This window comes from Podarcis raffonei, chromosome 4, assembly GCF_027172205.1.
Source record: "Podarcis raffonei isolate rPodRaf1 chromosome 4, rPodRaf1.pri, whole genome shotgun sequence".
Taxonomy (NCBI): domain Eukaryota; kingdom Metazoa; phylum Chordata; class Lepidosauria; order Squamata; family Lacertidae; genus Podarcis; species Podarcis raffonei.
Genome location: NC_070605.1, coordinates 46593102 through 46609151, shown reverse-complemented (window position 1 = coordinate 46609151; position 16050 = coordinate 46593102). Strand labels below are relative to the sequence as shown.

Sequence of the window (16050 nt, the reverse complement as noted above, 5' to 3'; positions counted from 1 at the left end):
TGGAGCTCTCTCCACAAAGATAGGGGCAATCAATATGTACTTATTTCATCAGAACTTTAAAGGGTTTTATTGGTGTGTTAACTTGTTATTTTTATTTTGTTTTGTAGTAGTTTTACCATTTTCAACTTTTACTGTTATTAGAATTGGGTTTTTATTATTGGGCACTGCCTTAGGGGAGCTTATGGGGGTTGAAAGCAGTATATAATTCTATAAATAAAACCTTTGATTCAGACACTTTCCTTAAAGCTGATTTTCTTTAAAAAGCCATAGTTAAAATTAATCACAGTGCAGCATTACATCTGAACCCTAGCTATGGTTAATCTAAAACTAAGGTGAATGTTTCTGATCTCCTGCTTGTGGCCAAGCTGGAAGAGGAAATATTGCACAAGCAATACTCGTTTTGTGCAGGGGTTATGTTCCTGCACAAATGTGTTTGTGGGGCCCACATAAAGCATTCCATTCCATTCCACCCCACCTATTCCATCCCCATTCTGCCCTTTTGTTGACATTTTGGGTCACCTCTGGATTTGGCACCATGCAGACATGAATAAATCAGTCATTGCCTGTAGTGTGCAAGCTCAAGTCCCACCACAGCTCATCTTTGTTATTGTCAATATTTGACTAAGGTTCTTGCAATACATTAATTATGCCTAGCTTTCTACTGTTAATACTATTATTACCAGGTCAAGTTGCCTGTGAAATGGTTTGTAGTCCACAAAGTGTTACAATAAATCGGTTAGCCTTCAAGAGGACAAACATCTCTTTTGTTTTGTCCAATGTTTCTAAATATGTTCCTACTCAGTGTTCATTTGACTCAGCTCCCTGATGCTAAAAGCTTGGCAAAAGCAGAAGTTCTGTTATTGTTACCACTGTAATCCCTTAATGAAATTATGAAAAACCGGGGGGGGGGATGGGGGGCATTAACAATAGCAGTTCAGGTAAGAATTCTGCTAAGTTACTTCTGTGTATAAACTGCCAGATGAAAACAATAAAATATACAAATGTAACTGAAATAAACACTATGCAACATCAGTTGCTTCACTTTTATGCTGCAACTGTACAACTTCCATATAGGCTAGCATTATTCCGTGAATATTAATGAGTTATATTCAAAGGAGAAGCTTTAAAACAAGTTCAACGTTCCAGACAGTCTTCTAAAGAATCCTCTGTAAATACTTCTGCAAGTATATAAACTGAATCATTTTCAATGTGTGACTTTTTCTTTTCACAAAGTGCTATGTAAGCAATGAACCATAGTGTCCATTGAATTATTACTTGTCATTCATTACCAAATACTAGCATCATTTTTCACACATGGTAACTTACCCTACAGTAACTGCCAAAATTAATGGACAAATGCATCACAATCAGCACTCTTACTCTCTTAAAAGATCATCTTCCTTTACTTTAGTTCTCCATGTTAATGTCATTTTTCGAGCAATAATGCAGCAAGTTGCTTCAAATATTCCTATGACATACATTCATAGTTGTAAATAGTGTGTTATTCAGGTGTGTTATTCATTTTTATTCCACTCATCAACCCAAAAAACCACAGGCTTACAAATCACTTAAAAAGGGATGCCTTGCCCTCATCGCTCACAATCTAAGAAGACACAACATGAAAGAAAAATGGAGCAAGATGGATGAGAAAAAAGCCAACTCAGGAACAAATTATTAGTTAAAAGTTCTTCTAATGACCTGCTGAGGTGGAAAGGTTGCTGGTAAATCAATTGTGCTGATAGAGTGGCCCTGCATCCCTTCTCAGCTGCAGCCTGATGCATTGGATGCTACCAAGTCACAGCTGACTGAGAGGGGAACCTGACCTTAATGGAGCAGGTGGTAGGCCTGCTTCCCATCTTTCCTCCCTCTGCTGATGAAATGGCTGCTGCTAGGTGACAGTTAAGGGAGGAAGCATATTTTATACTACAATAGTAGTGGCATTAGTAAAGATCTCACTGTTTTAACAAGTTATAACTTCAATTGCTATGTGTTTGTCACTTTCTCTCTGGCTGGAAGGGCAGTGGTCCAGTGTGAAGGACATGAATAACTGGTCCCAAATAACTGGAGGTTATTCTAGAATCTGGGTCCACCACTAAGAATTTTTATTTTTATTTTTACCACCCATCACAACCTTTGGGGCAAGGGTACTAATGAACGAATTTTTAGGGGAGTTTTTAATATTTGATGTTTTATTGTATTTTTTATATTTTGTTGGAAGCTGTCCAGAGTGGCTGGGGAAACCCAGCAAGATGGGTGGGATATAAATAAATATATTATTATTATTATTATTATTATTATTATTATTATTATTATTTAAAACTGGGGCAAGTTCACTTAGGAGGAGATGGTCCTTGGGACAACCTAGCCTCAAGACACCAAGGTCTTTGTCAAAATCAGCACTCAGAAACAAATAGACATGTTTGAGAACAAGCAAAATATAGTAAGTTGTGCAGGAGTCATTCAGCCATCCAAACCACTTTATTAGAAGTCATTTTAAGTTCTCAAATGTTCCTCATAATACTCCATGAAAACTATTTTTTATCAACTCTTAGGGCACAAATTAAAATCACTAACATCACTTAACACAAATTACATAGCTAGCGCCCATTTGAATTATCTTCTATGTGGTCCTTAGATGCAAATGCTGAATGTTCACTCTTCCTACATGATACAGTGGTACCTCGGGTTAAGTACTTAATTCGTTCCGGAGGTCCGTTCTTAACCTGAAACTGTTCTTAACCTGAAGCACCACTTTAGCTAATGGGGTCTCCTGCTGCCGTCGCACCGCCGGAGCACGATTTCTGTTCTCATCCTGAAGCAAAGTTCTTAACCTGAAGCACTATTTCTGGGTTAGCGGAGTCTGTAACCTGAAGCGTATGTAACCTGAGGTACCACTGTATTCCAGCTTCCCTTGAATTATGTCCAATTATAATCACAAGGAATAGTTCTTTTTGTCTATAATTTAGATAACGTGTTGTGGTCTGATACTTATAACAAATGTGCACACTGGGCTTGGAAAGAGTGTATTGTATGTTTCCTCCAAGTTAATTAATTAATTAATGTTGTTGTTGTTGTTTAGTCATTTAGTCGTGTCTGACTCTTCGTGACCCCATGGACCAGAGCACACCAGGTTAATTAGGTCTCTAGCTCTAAAGCAATCTGGTGTTCTCTTGATGTATTGACATGCAACTCCCATGAATCCCTATTGCAGTCCCACAACATTGGGGGTAGGTTGGGGGAAGCTGCTCTAAGGCAGGGTCACTCAAAGTACCTTGATTAGTGACATCCTCAACTATATGAGAGGAATTTTGCAACAATGTGCTTGAAATAGAACATGAGCAATGAAATTTGGATAACTGCTTTTAAACCATTTTATCTCCTTAAAAGTGAAAAATTCTTCAATTACACAGGCTTAATGAGTTGGCAAATATCTATCCTTACCTGAAGGATACAGATATGGCAACCAATTCAGTGCACTGCTATTAATACATTAGAGAAGGTCAAAATGTCTGTGGCAAGCACTCAGTTTCTTTTTACCTGAAAGTGTTGAAGAACAGTTACACTGAAAGGGCCTTCTGCCTACACCTGGCTTAGGGTGTTAATTAAGGAACCAGAGCTACTACAATCATATCTTGCACACATCATTGTAATTCTTCAGTAAAGCTGCAGAATTTTAAAGGTGGTAGTAAAAACACTGAGGAAACCACTAGGAGTATAACTCTCTCTTAATAATTTACTTGTGGGGTTTTGTTTCTAACTTCCCCTTTCCTTTACCAGTTTTCAAAGAAGTCAAACTCTAAAAAAGTTTTCTGGTGGAAGTTTTTATAGTGTCTCACACACATTTACCGGTAATCATCCTCAAATTAGTGGCTTCCATTTGGGAAGTAATCATACAGTCACTTAGCTATTAAAAAAGTATTTTCCCATCACTCTGTAAAAGGCCCAATCATTAGCTATAGCACAAAGGCAATAATAACCACTTTGTATTGTTTGTGAAATCACCCTTTTGCTACACTAAAATTGCTATACATCCTCACCAGCTAAATGAAATAACTCACATTCGAAATATCATCAAGTCTGTTTACATTTTCATTGCACGATAAATTTTAAGCCAATGAATGAATCACTGGTTTCATTCTAATCCTGTAATGTACATTTTACTGGAATTCTTTTAAATCAAACTATTTCACAACAATGTAACTGGAGGTTATTTTAATCTGGTAACTTTAGGCCTTTCCAGCAAATGAACCTGATGAATCATTGTTGCTTGTGAACCATAAGGTAATGAAACTGCAGTTCTTTTTCAGCAGGCATATATGGTTCTTTGCTCAGAGATTATGTCATCTATTGCTATTGAGATTGTTTCATGGAATATGGCTGTTTGAGTGCCAAAGGTTCCCACTGCATTGCATGTGGCACCATCACTTTCCAGTGAAAGCTTCTTTCCTTCAATGCCTGGATCATCTTGTGAAGACTCTGCACTTCCTTACTATGTAGTCCATTTGGTTTTGTTTAAAACAAACTCAGCTGGCAAGTAATGACACAGCAGTCACTTCTCTCACTACAGCAATGCCTCTATATTTTCTGAAGGTAATTTTGTGTTGTATTTCTTCATTGGACACTTTACAGTCCTTCCTTCTTTCCCCCAATACCAATAAGGCTTATCAAATCTCAGAAGAGAATTGACAAAAAGCCACAAAGCCACAATCTTGCAAGAGGCCTTTCAGGGAGAAAGCTGGAAAAAATGTGCCCCCTTTCACCTCAACTGTCTTCTTTTTAAGTTCCTTTTAGAAGTCAAGTGTACACATACAACATGGCACATGGCATTTCCTCATATCTATAATCTATAAAGGATAGCTCCCATGCAAAGGGGGGAGAAATGCTGTTTGTTAGTTTTCTGCATGCTTTTGCTGACAATGTCTAAAGTAATCACTTGGAAAATCTGGATGGGCTTGAAAACTATGGTACTGTTTACATATATTGCACCAGTCACTGTTAGTCACATGGCTCATCTTTACCGGCCAAGCCAGAAGAGAGATACATTAATCCCCTGACTCCACATGCTTATGGTTCTTCGGGAACCCAGGGATCATCAGACTGAAGCTGGTTTAAAGCATCCAGCACTAATAGTTGGCAGCTTGTCTAGACATCTGCCAAGGGACTGCCAGTTTAACAAGCCAGCATGTAGCGTAACCACTTGCCTGATAGCAGAATGAGAGTATGTACACATCAGATACTTGCCACGAGGGAAAATTTCTGGCCAAGAGTGAATGTCCCTCTGTTCCTTTGACACCAAACACTAGAGTGCACTTTGCACCTGGCAAATATGGAATGAAACTCATAATGAACAGCACCTTATATTTATGCAACTCAGCATGCAGCAGCTGCTGTCCTTTCCTAGCAGCTTTACCAAAAGAGAGAGGTGAGAGGCAGGAAGGCATATCATCAAGTTAGTTTGAGTACACCCTTCCATCTCCGCAACACATGCATGCATGCACTCACATACAGACCTTTGTCACTGCCAATATTAATAGTACCTACTTCTTTTTTTTAAAAAAAAGTTACAGATCAGGTAAACAATTTCACTCTATAGTAATAATACTATGTAGTCACAGTCATTGTGACTTTTGGAAGAACACTACGAAAGCTAAAATATGATATTTTGCATTATATTTTTAATAAATTTCATTTAGAATATTAAGCATACAACTTAATGGCTTAATGGGGGTTAATAAAAATTCCTCTGAATTCACAAAAACTACATATCTATTTTGCTACTTATACACAGTGGAAACCTGCCACTCATTTGATTGTGCATTCATGCACAGCAGAAGTGACAAATCCTATTGCCATGTTTAATTAGGTATGTATAGTTTTTCCACACATAAGTAGGATTCCAGCTGGGTTTTTTTACAGGAAACGGGAGGATTGCCTCTTAAGATAGACTCATACAACTTCTCCACTCCTTAGCTATTCTGCTAGTAAGAACATTTTTTGTAGATTTATTAGATGGGTGAATGGTGTGAGTTTCACAGCGCAGTTACAAAAGTTGAAATAGGTGATCCAATAAGAAAGACGGACAAACTGACCAAACAAAACTATTAGCCATATATTAATTCCTGAAGTTATTCTAATGAGTTTTACATTCCACTACCAGAAAGACTAAACTATGAATGTTCAAATGTTCCTTTCTAAATACTATCTTGAAAACCAAATAAAAAGCTATAATAGGAATCATGTAAGAAACCTTAATGCAAACTTCTAGTCACAGGGAGAGAAAAAAATGCAATTCTCATTTTACTAACACAGCTAGAAGATCACAAAAAAAACCCAGAGAGTGCAGTGGCAGCATCTTTTGATCTCTATATGTAGCAACTTTTGGCATATGAGTAAGTAATTCCTAGTCCTTTGAAAGGCCTTCTTTGAAGAAGGAACTGACTGTAGTGAACTATTCTTTCTTATTGTAGAACAATCGCTACCCAGTTTGACAAACAGGGACCATCACGTTTTGAGGAGGTTTACTTAAAAGCTTGTGTGTGTCTGTGTAGTTTTGGGGTTTCAACCTCCAAAACAGAATACAATCAGCATCCATTTTTACTACTCCAGAACGACCCTGTTTAATAATGTAACTGAAATGTCTTATAACACAAAATCCTAGGCATGTTCACTCAGAAGTAAGTTGACTGGGCTCACTATCGGAAAGTGGGCACATGACTTCAGTTTTTATAGAGGCTGTATGGACTTCTAAAGCACATAGCTTTTGAAGTCAATGGCATGAGAATCAGGGCTGTTTTTCAATTCTATCCGGTTGAAACCATTATCCAAATTATTGAGTAAACTTTTGCAAACTGTTCATATTTAACAAGATGAAATTATAAACACATTCATTTTGTTTAAAACAGTATTCCTCCACCTTTTCAGACAAGGGATGCAACTAATTTCAATGTACAATACGGGTCTTCTATCTCTCCATGCTCTTCCCAATATCTCTATTTCCCCCCTTTATTTTCTCCCTCCCTTTTTAAGAAGGTGTACCATTTTAGATTCTCATGTGACATAGTGTGGTGTCCGATCCACTAGCTAAAGATCCATGATAAAATACAAATTGTTTGTATTTCCATACCAGAGAGCAGAGTGGAAGTACTCCACTGGTTGTGCTATTCAGTATGGAGGGCAAACTAAGATTATTTCTCAAATAAACTTGTGTACAGTGGTACCTCGGGTTAAGTACTTAATTCGTTCCAGAGATCCATTCTTAACCTGAAACTGTTCTTAACCTGAAGCACCACTTTAGCTAATGGGGACCTCCTGTTGCTGCCGCGCCGCTGGAGCACTATTTCTGTTCTCATCCTGAAGCAAAGTTCTTAACCTGAGGTACTACCGTATTTTTCGCTCTATAAGACGCACCTGACCACAAGACACACCTAGTTTTTGGAGGAGGAAAACAAGAAAAAAATATTCTGAATCTCAGAAGCCAGAACAGCAAGAGGGATCACTGCACAGTGAAAGCAGCAATCACTCTTGCTGTTCTGGCTTCTGGGATAGCTGCGCAGCCTGCATTCGCTCCATAAGACGCACACACATTTCCCCATACTTTTTGGGAGGGAAAAAGTGAGTCTTATAGAGCAAAAAATACGGTATTTCTGGGTTAGCAGAGTCTGTAACCTGAAGCGTATGTAACCTGAAGCGTATGTAACCCGAGGTACCACTGTATATCATATTGCTTCAATTAATCCACAAATAAATTGATTTCCAAAACAGAACAGAAGGATCAAATTTGCAGTAGAAGGGCTAACATAGAGCTATGCCATGGTCTCTGGATCATATGAACCCTTTAGAACACAAAAGAAACAGTGATTTGATGTTATACTCTCCTCTTTGTGTTGTTGCTGCTTTGTTTGTTTCTATGTAGAGTAAAGCAGTAACCTCATGGAGTGCTAGCTAGAAATGGTTACCATATACATAATGAAGCAAAAAAGTAACTGGAACGTAACCTTTAAAACGCAGTATGTAAATAGGAAGTTAAGTGTTTACAACCACAATACAGCACACACTAAACTTAAGAGAAAGTCCCACAGAACTCAGTGGGTATATTATTATTAGAAGCACATTGAACATATTATATCAGGAAAGCTCACAACAGCCAAATTAAGCCAGCATTATTCTCATACAACAAAGGCTGAGAGAATTTGTGGCTGGGAAGAGAATTGAACCATGTATTTGCTGGCGCACACTTTTAGGTATTACACTAGGTTTCAATGTAATTAGCAACACATTATAAAGTGTTTTAAAATTGCTGAAGAAATAAGAAAAAAATAAACCCATACCATGAACAGACTTAGCTCTTTTCAGCTAAAGTTCTAGCAAATTTGACTGAAGGGGTCTTTTCTTGATCAGAAGTTGAATAAAGACACAAGACTGCGCTTGTTTTAAAAATAGAAAGAATTAACATTAATAATTAGGTATAATTATGTCAGTTACACATATTTTAATTAGCAGGACAGAAACAAGCCATGGTCTTTTGTATGAGAATTTACAGACCATTGCTGAGTGAAATACAGTACTCAAAAGAACTTGCAGGCAAAAACAAATGTTGTTAACTTTTCTTTGTTTCCATGTGTATCTTCTGACATAATGTTTCAATCAGTTAGCTTTTGCAATAGCTGATTGCAAAATTTCTAGAATTTGAAATTACTCACTCGCTCCTATTCAACATTATAAAACAACACTAGTTGAACATAGGGGCAGGGGGAGTACAGTACACAATATGGCCCATGAAAATTCTTGTAGAGTAGTTATAAAAGAAGTGTCATAGTCAGGATACTCAACTTCTATTAGCTTTTTTAGTAAGTCAAATGCCTTGCAGCCATGCCTGTAACCATCCAATCCATATTTTTTGAAAACTAAATAAGAAAGTTAATGGCAAAAATGAAAGTATAAAATAAAACCCTATCTTCACCAGAATTATCAAATACTTCTTGAAGTAAAAAAAAAAAGCATCACAACTGGCCCAATGGTTTTTCACGTTGATGATCATGTTGCAATTCAGAATAAATAGAAGCTAGAATTGAAATATGGAAAATCAGACAACAAAAATCCCAGACTATTCCTCAGTAAGAACAGTTCTCTTGCGCTGCAGATGAAGAAAACTGGACAACTGCAAACTTTTAAGTTAGACAAGCACACTGTCCTCACCTTGAACTAAAACAATAGAGTATTTGTGCATTTTAAAGTAACGCAAGAAGAAAGAACCAAACACAGCAAATACTTCCATGGGACCTTCATGACTCATAAATTTACTGTGAAGGAACACTAAGAACTGGAGAATTTTAAGATATGAAATCTGCAACTAACTTGCACTGCACTGGCATGACACTACAGCCAGGATAAAACTAATTAAACCAGTTCAAACAGTGACTAATGACCACTAATCCCACTATCTTCTCAATGATCTTGCCTTCCTCTGTTTATCACACTTGACAGTCACTTTACACATGAGAAGAAACTTTTAGCATAGAAAAGTGAATAAAAAATAACCACAAGGGAACCCTTTTGCTATAAATCTGGGGGGTGGGGTAGGGGGGCTAAGAGGGTAGTAAAAGAGGCAAGTGAGACAGTTTCCTCCCACTGACTGTGATTTGCATCCAACTCTGTGCTTAAAGTGCACTCCGTGAAATAATGGAAACTAAGTGAGCTGGTGACATTACTCAAGAATTTAAGAAAAAACAGATACAGGGTTTCAGGTTTAACCTAGTCACCTGTCCTACTCCCACAGAGCAGCAGCCAGCTGCCCTACTGCAAAGTAACCCCAGTCTCATGGGTTATATCCCATTCAGCACATGGGAAGTAGCTCATTTTCCTATCCAGACTGTTCTCATGTCACCTCTGATCAAGGGAATAGGTTTCATGGGATTGTAACAATTTTTTGCGGTCAGAGTGAATGATTTAACATATGTGCCAAGCTTCCAGACTTTGCCAGAAAATTTACAGTTAGTTTGCGGAAAACTGAGCTAGTAGTCACATCCTAGTTTATATCCTTTCAAAATAATCATACTCAAATTCTAAAATTCCCTTTGTACATTGTATAAAAGTTGCCAGCTGAGGGTGGGTGTGAGCACAAGCTCTGACTTGCTAACAGAAGTTAAGGAAAGGGAGAACCCTTCTGGATGGGATTAAAAAGTGTTTCAAAAACCAATAATTTATCAATCTAATTCCACAAGCACATATCTGCTGAACTTCCAACTAAACATGCATAATGAACTTGGAAGTGTGTGTAAGGGGGGAAATTCATGAAAGAGTGAAACTTAAGTAACTCCAGAGATAATAAATCTATCTTGATCCTAAGCATCCCTTAGTTGGAATTTCCATTTCAAAGAAAGGTCACTGTAAGCAAATCTATGTAGTAGTGAACTATCCACTTACTCTAGGAGGTAAACACCAATGGCTAGTGATGAACTATAGTTATTACCATATGAGTACTGAACACTGGAACAATATGCCCTCAACAAAGGTTTAAAAAGTGATGCTTCATATCAGTACATCAATCGACATATACTGAATAAACCATGCCTCTAGCTTCCTACTTGCCAATACCTGTAACCTCTCCCCCCCTCACCTAAAACTGTAGGAAGAAGTTGTTTCCTGCTGTTTCTTTATGATCTATTTTAATTACAGTCCTCTGCATACATCAAACAAGGACTAATAGCCCCCTTGTTGCGAACTAGAGTGGCTGGTCCTAGCAGTGAGGACATGGGGGGTGGGGTGGGGAGAGAGAGATAGACCAGCTTGCTCCATGATCTACCTTCGCCTACTCTACTCATGTGCAAGCTGATCTATAAAACACAAGTGACTAGAGACTAAGCCTCAGTGGACACAGTAGGGCTTGCTTCTGAGTAAACATGTATTTGATAGGCCTGTAAGGCTTCGATCCTTGGGATGTGCAGTGTCAAGTACATATAGTTAGGCCCTGGAGCGTTAAGCTCTCAGCTGACTTGCTCCATCTAGTTTCTAGAAGCGGACTGACGAGTTTGGAAGCATCAGAGGACTGGTCCTTTGCTGCCAATAACCCTGCTTTAATTTTTCAAAACTATGGGTGCAAACTGATGCATGCACTGTGCACATGCCCTCCATAACCTCAAGGCTAGATGAAAGTCGGTTCCACCCACATACTAAAAATCACTTGAACAGGCAGAAAAATCTGAGGAGAGAAAGAAGTAAGAGCAAGCCCAGGGAACCAAAATTGGATAAAATTGTTGAGCATCTTCAGCTGGATCCTAGCCTCAGTTGCCCTGCAGTGAGTGACTAAAGTGGATGACTTTTGAGAATGCCCCATTGTTTTCAGTATAAGACTTAAGCACATGTTTAATTGTTTCCTGCTTTAATCAGCAGCAATGGCTAGAGTTTTACATTTCCTTGAATCCTTCCCCAACTGGGATAAGCAAGGGAGCCATCTGCCCGCTCGACAATACGAGATCAATAAATAAAAATCATTCGAGGAGCAGCGATTACCTGAGCAGAGACATAATAATCCAAAGAGATAGAAGTGTACAAACTCCGCGATCATTGTCTCCAGGTGGAGCCTGTCGATAATCTCATGCCAAAAGGGAGGGCTGGAGGAAGAGGGGGAGGGGGAGGACTTTCGCCAAAAGCCCCTCCAAGGCTTCCCAGTTTGTAAATCCACAAGCAGCAAATCCTCCAGGAGTTGAACGGGGAGCCTCGTCCGGGCTCTTCGCAAAGAGTCTCTATTGTCAGCAAAAGCAGGCAGGGCTCCGCAGCTCCAGCCCAAGCCCAAGCCTGCGCTTTCCTCTCGCCCCGGGTTATCCCAAAGGGGGCTGCCTCGCCTTGCCGCGCCGCGGGACCATCCGACAGCAAGCGAGAAACAAAAGCAGCAGCCCGCCTGCTGCCCGCGCTTGCTTGCTGGCTGCCTGGCTGGGCTCTCCTCAAGGAAAGAAAGGCAGGCAAGGAGCAAGGAGCGCGCAGGTCACGAGAGGGGCCCTTCGACGGAGTGCAGAAAGTGCCGCCGCTTCTTGCGAGGATCTCAGGCAGCGGGTGGCGGAGACGGGCCGGCGGCTGTTCTTGGCGAGGACTTGCCTGGTGTGGCGCTGGGCGAGCGCGCGGCAGACAGAAGTGGCGGCGCAATCGCAGCAGCCCTGGGTCCCATCACTTGAAGCAAAGCGCCGGGACTGCCAGGCGAAGCAGCTTCCCGGCAGCCAGAGCGGAGCCGCGCGTCGCACCAGCCCGCACCTCCCGGCTGTCCGTCCTGCGAAGCGACGGCTCTCTCCTCCTCCTTTTTCTTTTCCTCCAGCTCCTTCCCTCTCCAAAAGCGGAGATTGGCACAAAAGCGAGGGACCGGCTGTGTGGGGTGGAAAAACTTCTGAGGGCGGCCTCGTTCTCCTCTTCTGGGCAGCCCCTGGTGGAGAAAGGGTGTACCTCCTCGCCTGCACGCTGAGGGGGCTGCAAAGCTCCGTCTCGCCCAGCAGCCCCTGAAGTTTCTGGCGTCGCGTTGAGGCAGGCGAGAGAGAGAGAGAGCGCGCGCTTCTCTTTCTCGCCTTGCCGCTGCAGGTCTGGTGCCGCCTCAGGACACCTTAAAGGAGCCGCGCCTCCCCAAACTGCTCAGAAAGAAAAAGAAATACAAAACGGCTACAATGCGGAGATGGAGAATCTCCTCCCTTGAAGACAACGGCGGCAACAACAGCCCACATTCCCATGTAACTTTCTTCCGATGGCAAAGGGTTAGAAACTACCTTGTGCTATTGGATAACAAAAGGCTACGACTTGGAATATCACGGAGCCCGGAACAAACCATTTTTTTAAAAAAACATTACTTGCCTGGTGCTGTAAATGGAACTTCCCGACGTAGGATTCAAAAAATCCTCCCGGGGAAACAAGTGTAACCCTTTCACTGCTGCACAGCTGAAATTAGGTTCCACTGAGCATAGGAGGAGTATTGATTACTGTGAATTGAGCAAGAGAAATACGTAGAGGGGGAAGGAAGCAAGTTACAAAAGGGACAACTCCTAGGGGTGGAGGTGTCTTCAACCTCCTCAATATTTTTGAGGGCCTTCTCAGCAGTGGTATCCTCTATGTGGAATGCCCTCCCATCAGATGTCAAGTAGATAAAGAGCTTCACAACTTTCAGAAGACATCTGAAGGCAGCCCTGTATCAGGCAGTTTGGTGTTATGTTTTATATGTGATTGAAGCCACTCATAATGGCTGGAGCAATAATAAAGGTATTATTATTGTTGTTATTGTTATTAGTATGGGGTCCACCACCCCCCAGTATTGAGGAAGCTGAGCGCCAAGCATCCTCCTCCTGCCAACCTGGACATCACTGATTGACAGAAGCCAATCTGCAAATATTCTCAGCAAACAGAAGGTGTCACTGCTCCGAACCCTAGGCTGCCCCCACCCAGCACGATCCAGAACCCCACCCCCTACGTGTGACGGTCCTATGATTCCCGCTTCAGCCTTTGGGTAAAGTTGATTTGACCTCCTTGTATTTGATGTAGATCTTTACTCACCCCCTCTTCCCTGGTGTGGGGATGGTTGCCATTTTCTGTTTTGGCTCAGGTACCAAAATGTCTTGGGTCAGGCCTGCCACTTGATCAGTGCTATCCAATCCACAATAGCTGATCAGAATCATGTGGTTCCAATTTTTTCTTTCCTCATCAGAAGTACAGCGGTACCTCGGGTTAAGAACTTAATTCGTTCTGGAGGTCCATTTTTAACCTGAAACTGTTCTTAACCTGAGGTACCACTTTAGCTAATGGGGCCTCCCGCTGCTGCCACGCCGCCGCCATGCGATTTCTGTTCTCATCCTGAAGCAAAGTTCTTAACCCAAGGTACTTTTTCTGGGTTAGCGGAGTCTGTAACCTGAAGCGGCTGTAACCTGAAGCATCTGTAACCCGAGGTACCACTGTATAAAGCAGCTGAGCTTTGGGAGAAATTGAGCTACAGGATCAATGCAGGGTGCTCCAGGGGTGTGGTGGGGAAGACCATGGATCCACAGTACTCTAAGCCCCCTTGTTCCCCCAATGCACACCCACACCCACATCTGGAACATACCTTGGAACTACACCAGACCTGGAGCTGCTGTAATGAATCCCCATCCAGTGTTGTCAATGGGGGAGGGGAGAAGATGAAAGAAAAGGAACACAATAAATCTTAAATGGTACAATTCATCTTCCACCCTGCATGCAACCAACTTTGGATGTGGTGAATTCTCTTCCCACCCACACCTCCATAATATTGATCTGTTAATATATCACTGTTTGTGATCATTTGCATATTTACTCAGATGTAAGCAGTGATGGGTGAAACCCCTTCCTGAGTCATAAAAGGAAGGGCTATTCCTCCTCTAAAATATTGGAAAACAGGATTGGAAATAACCATGCTAATTACAAGCCCATTTGGGATCTTGTTACACTCCTGTTCACGCTGTGATGCCCAGGATGCGGCTTCCAAGGGACCGTAGAAACTGAGATGTTGCCATGCAAGTTTCTAAGCACAAAAAAAGAAGAGAGGTGTGGAAGGAAGTTAGGAACTAATTTCTGGCTGGCATTACAAACAGAGCCAGAAAAAAAGAGGGGGAGGGAGGATGTGGTTGAAATGCTTGCTTTGAATGGGAGGGCAGCCCCCACAAGTTATTGTGCTTTACATTTTGAACGAGGGAATTTCAGACCTTGGCAACATCACCAGATTAACATCAGTGTGTGCAGTGGGACTTAACTCCACAGAAAGTGTGTACAGCATTGAAGCCTTAACCTGTAGGCACAAAGCCAATGATAAACTGGATGACTGCCACTGCCTCACCTCTTTCCTTTATCTGTCATCTAGAAAACATGTTTACTTTCCCCAAATTTTTACATAATTACAATTGTTTTAATAACTGCAGGTGTATTGCATAATACTTGAGCTCAGTCTGCACTCCCTTTGATTATTTTCACATATATACAACCTGAGCCTATGGTGGAGGAGTTCACAGCATTAACACCCCAAGAGGACCTTGCTTCCCACCTGGCTGCAGCCTTGCACTGAAACAGAAGTCAAACATTGCTCTGTCTCTCTAGGTTCCCTGCTTCCCCACTTGTTGCTTTGCTTTTCGCTTACATCACTTCAAACTCTCTGTTCTTGTCTTTCTAACTAACTACAGTGGTACCTCGGGTTAAGTACTTAATTCGTTCCGGAGGTCCGTTCTTAACCTGAAACTGTTCTTAACCTGAAGCACCACTTTAGCTTACGGGGCTTCCTGCTGCCGCTGCGCTGCTGAAGCACGATTTCTGTTCTTATCCTGAAGCAAAGTTCTTAACCCAAGGTACTATTTCTGGGTTAGCAGTCTGTAACCTGAAGCGTATGTAACCCGAGGTACCACTGTACTTGTAAGTTGAGAAATGGGCCCCCACCCATTTGCCATCTCATACAGAGCCACTTTCTTTGTTCCCCTTAATGGCCCATCACCATGCCAGGAAGCTAGCTCAACTATTCCAGGAATTAGAAGGGGGCCCAGGCCTTCAGCCTAACCCTTCTTCCAACTCATCACTATAAATCCAAGACCAGTCCTACCAATAAACAGAGGTAAGCAGCTGCCTCAGGTAACAGACAGAGAGGTGTTGGAGGACAGCTGTATGGGTCATACTGCCTGTCCTTTACCCCTAAGCTAGCTAGGTGCTCTCTCTTTCAGTGGAGATCACTGTTCTGTCGCCAGTGTGGAAATAAGATTCAGCTGCCAGTACTGTCACTTTTTATACATGGAAAGGGAGTGTGTGCACAGCAACATGCCTTAGGCCAGCCCTGAGTTCTATGATGAGTGGAACTAGAACAAAAACCTGCCTAAAATTGGCAGCATCTGTTCTGCTGTTTTCCCTAGCCAAAACACAAACTGTGGATAATCAGCAGCGAGGGGAGAAATACTCTACACATGCACAAAGGCCTAATTCTCAGTTCTTAAAAATAATTCCAATATAAGAGAGCCTTCCTTTTAGCAAAGGTCCTTCACCAGAGCAGCCTGAAGTAACCTGGGTAGGGCTTTTATTTTGTTGTGTAAAAACATT

General features: G+C 41.4%; 1 protein-coding gene across 4 annotated transcripts in view; it reads right to left on the bottom strand.

Annotated features, from left to right (window-relative positions):
• Positions 1 to 16050, bottom strand: part of ROBO1 (roundabout guidance receptor 1) — a 571646-nt gene that overhangs the window by 251922 nt on the left and 303674 nt on the right. Inside the window, exon 1 of one of the 4 annotated variants that reach the window (XM_053386469.1) lies at positions 11509 to 11684. The exons of the other annotated variants lie outside the window; for them this stretch is intronic. Coding sequence (XP_053242444.1) covers positions 11509 to 11563 — 55 coding nt within the window. The 5' untranslated portion in view covers positions 11564 to 11684. Of the gene's footprint in view, positions 1 to 11508; positions 11685 to 16050 lie in introns of those variants that run through there. 4 annotated transcript variants of the gene reach the window in all.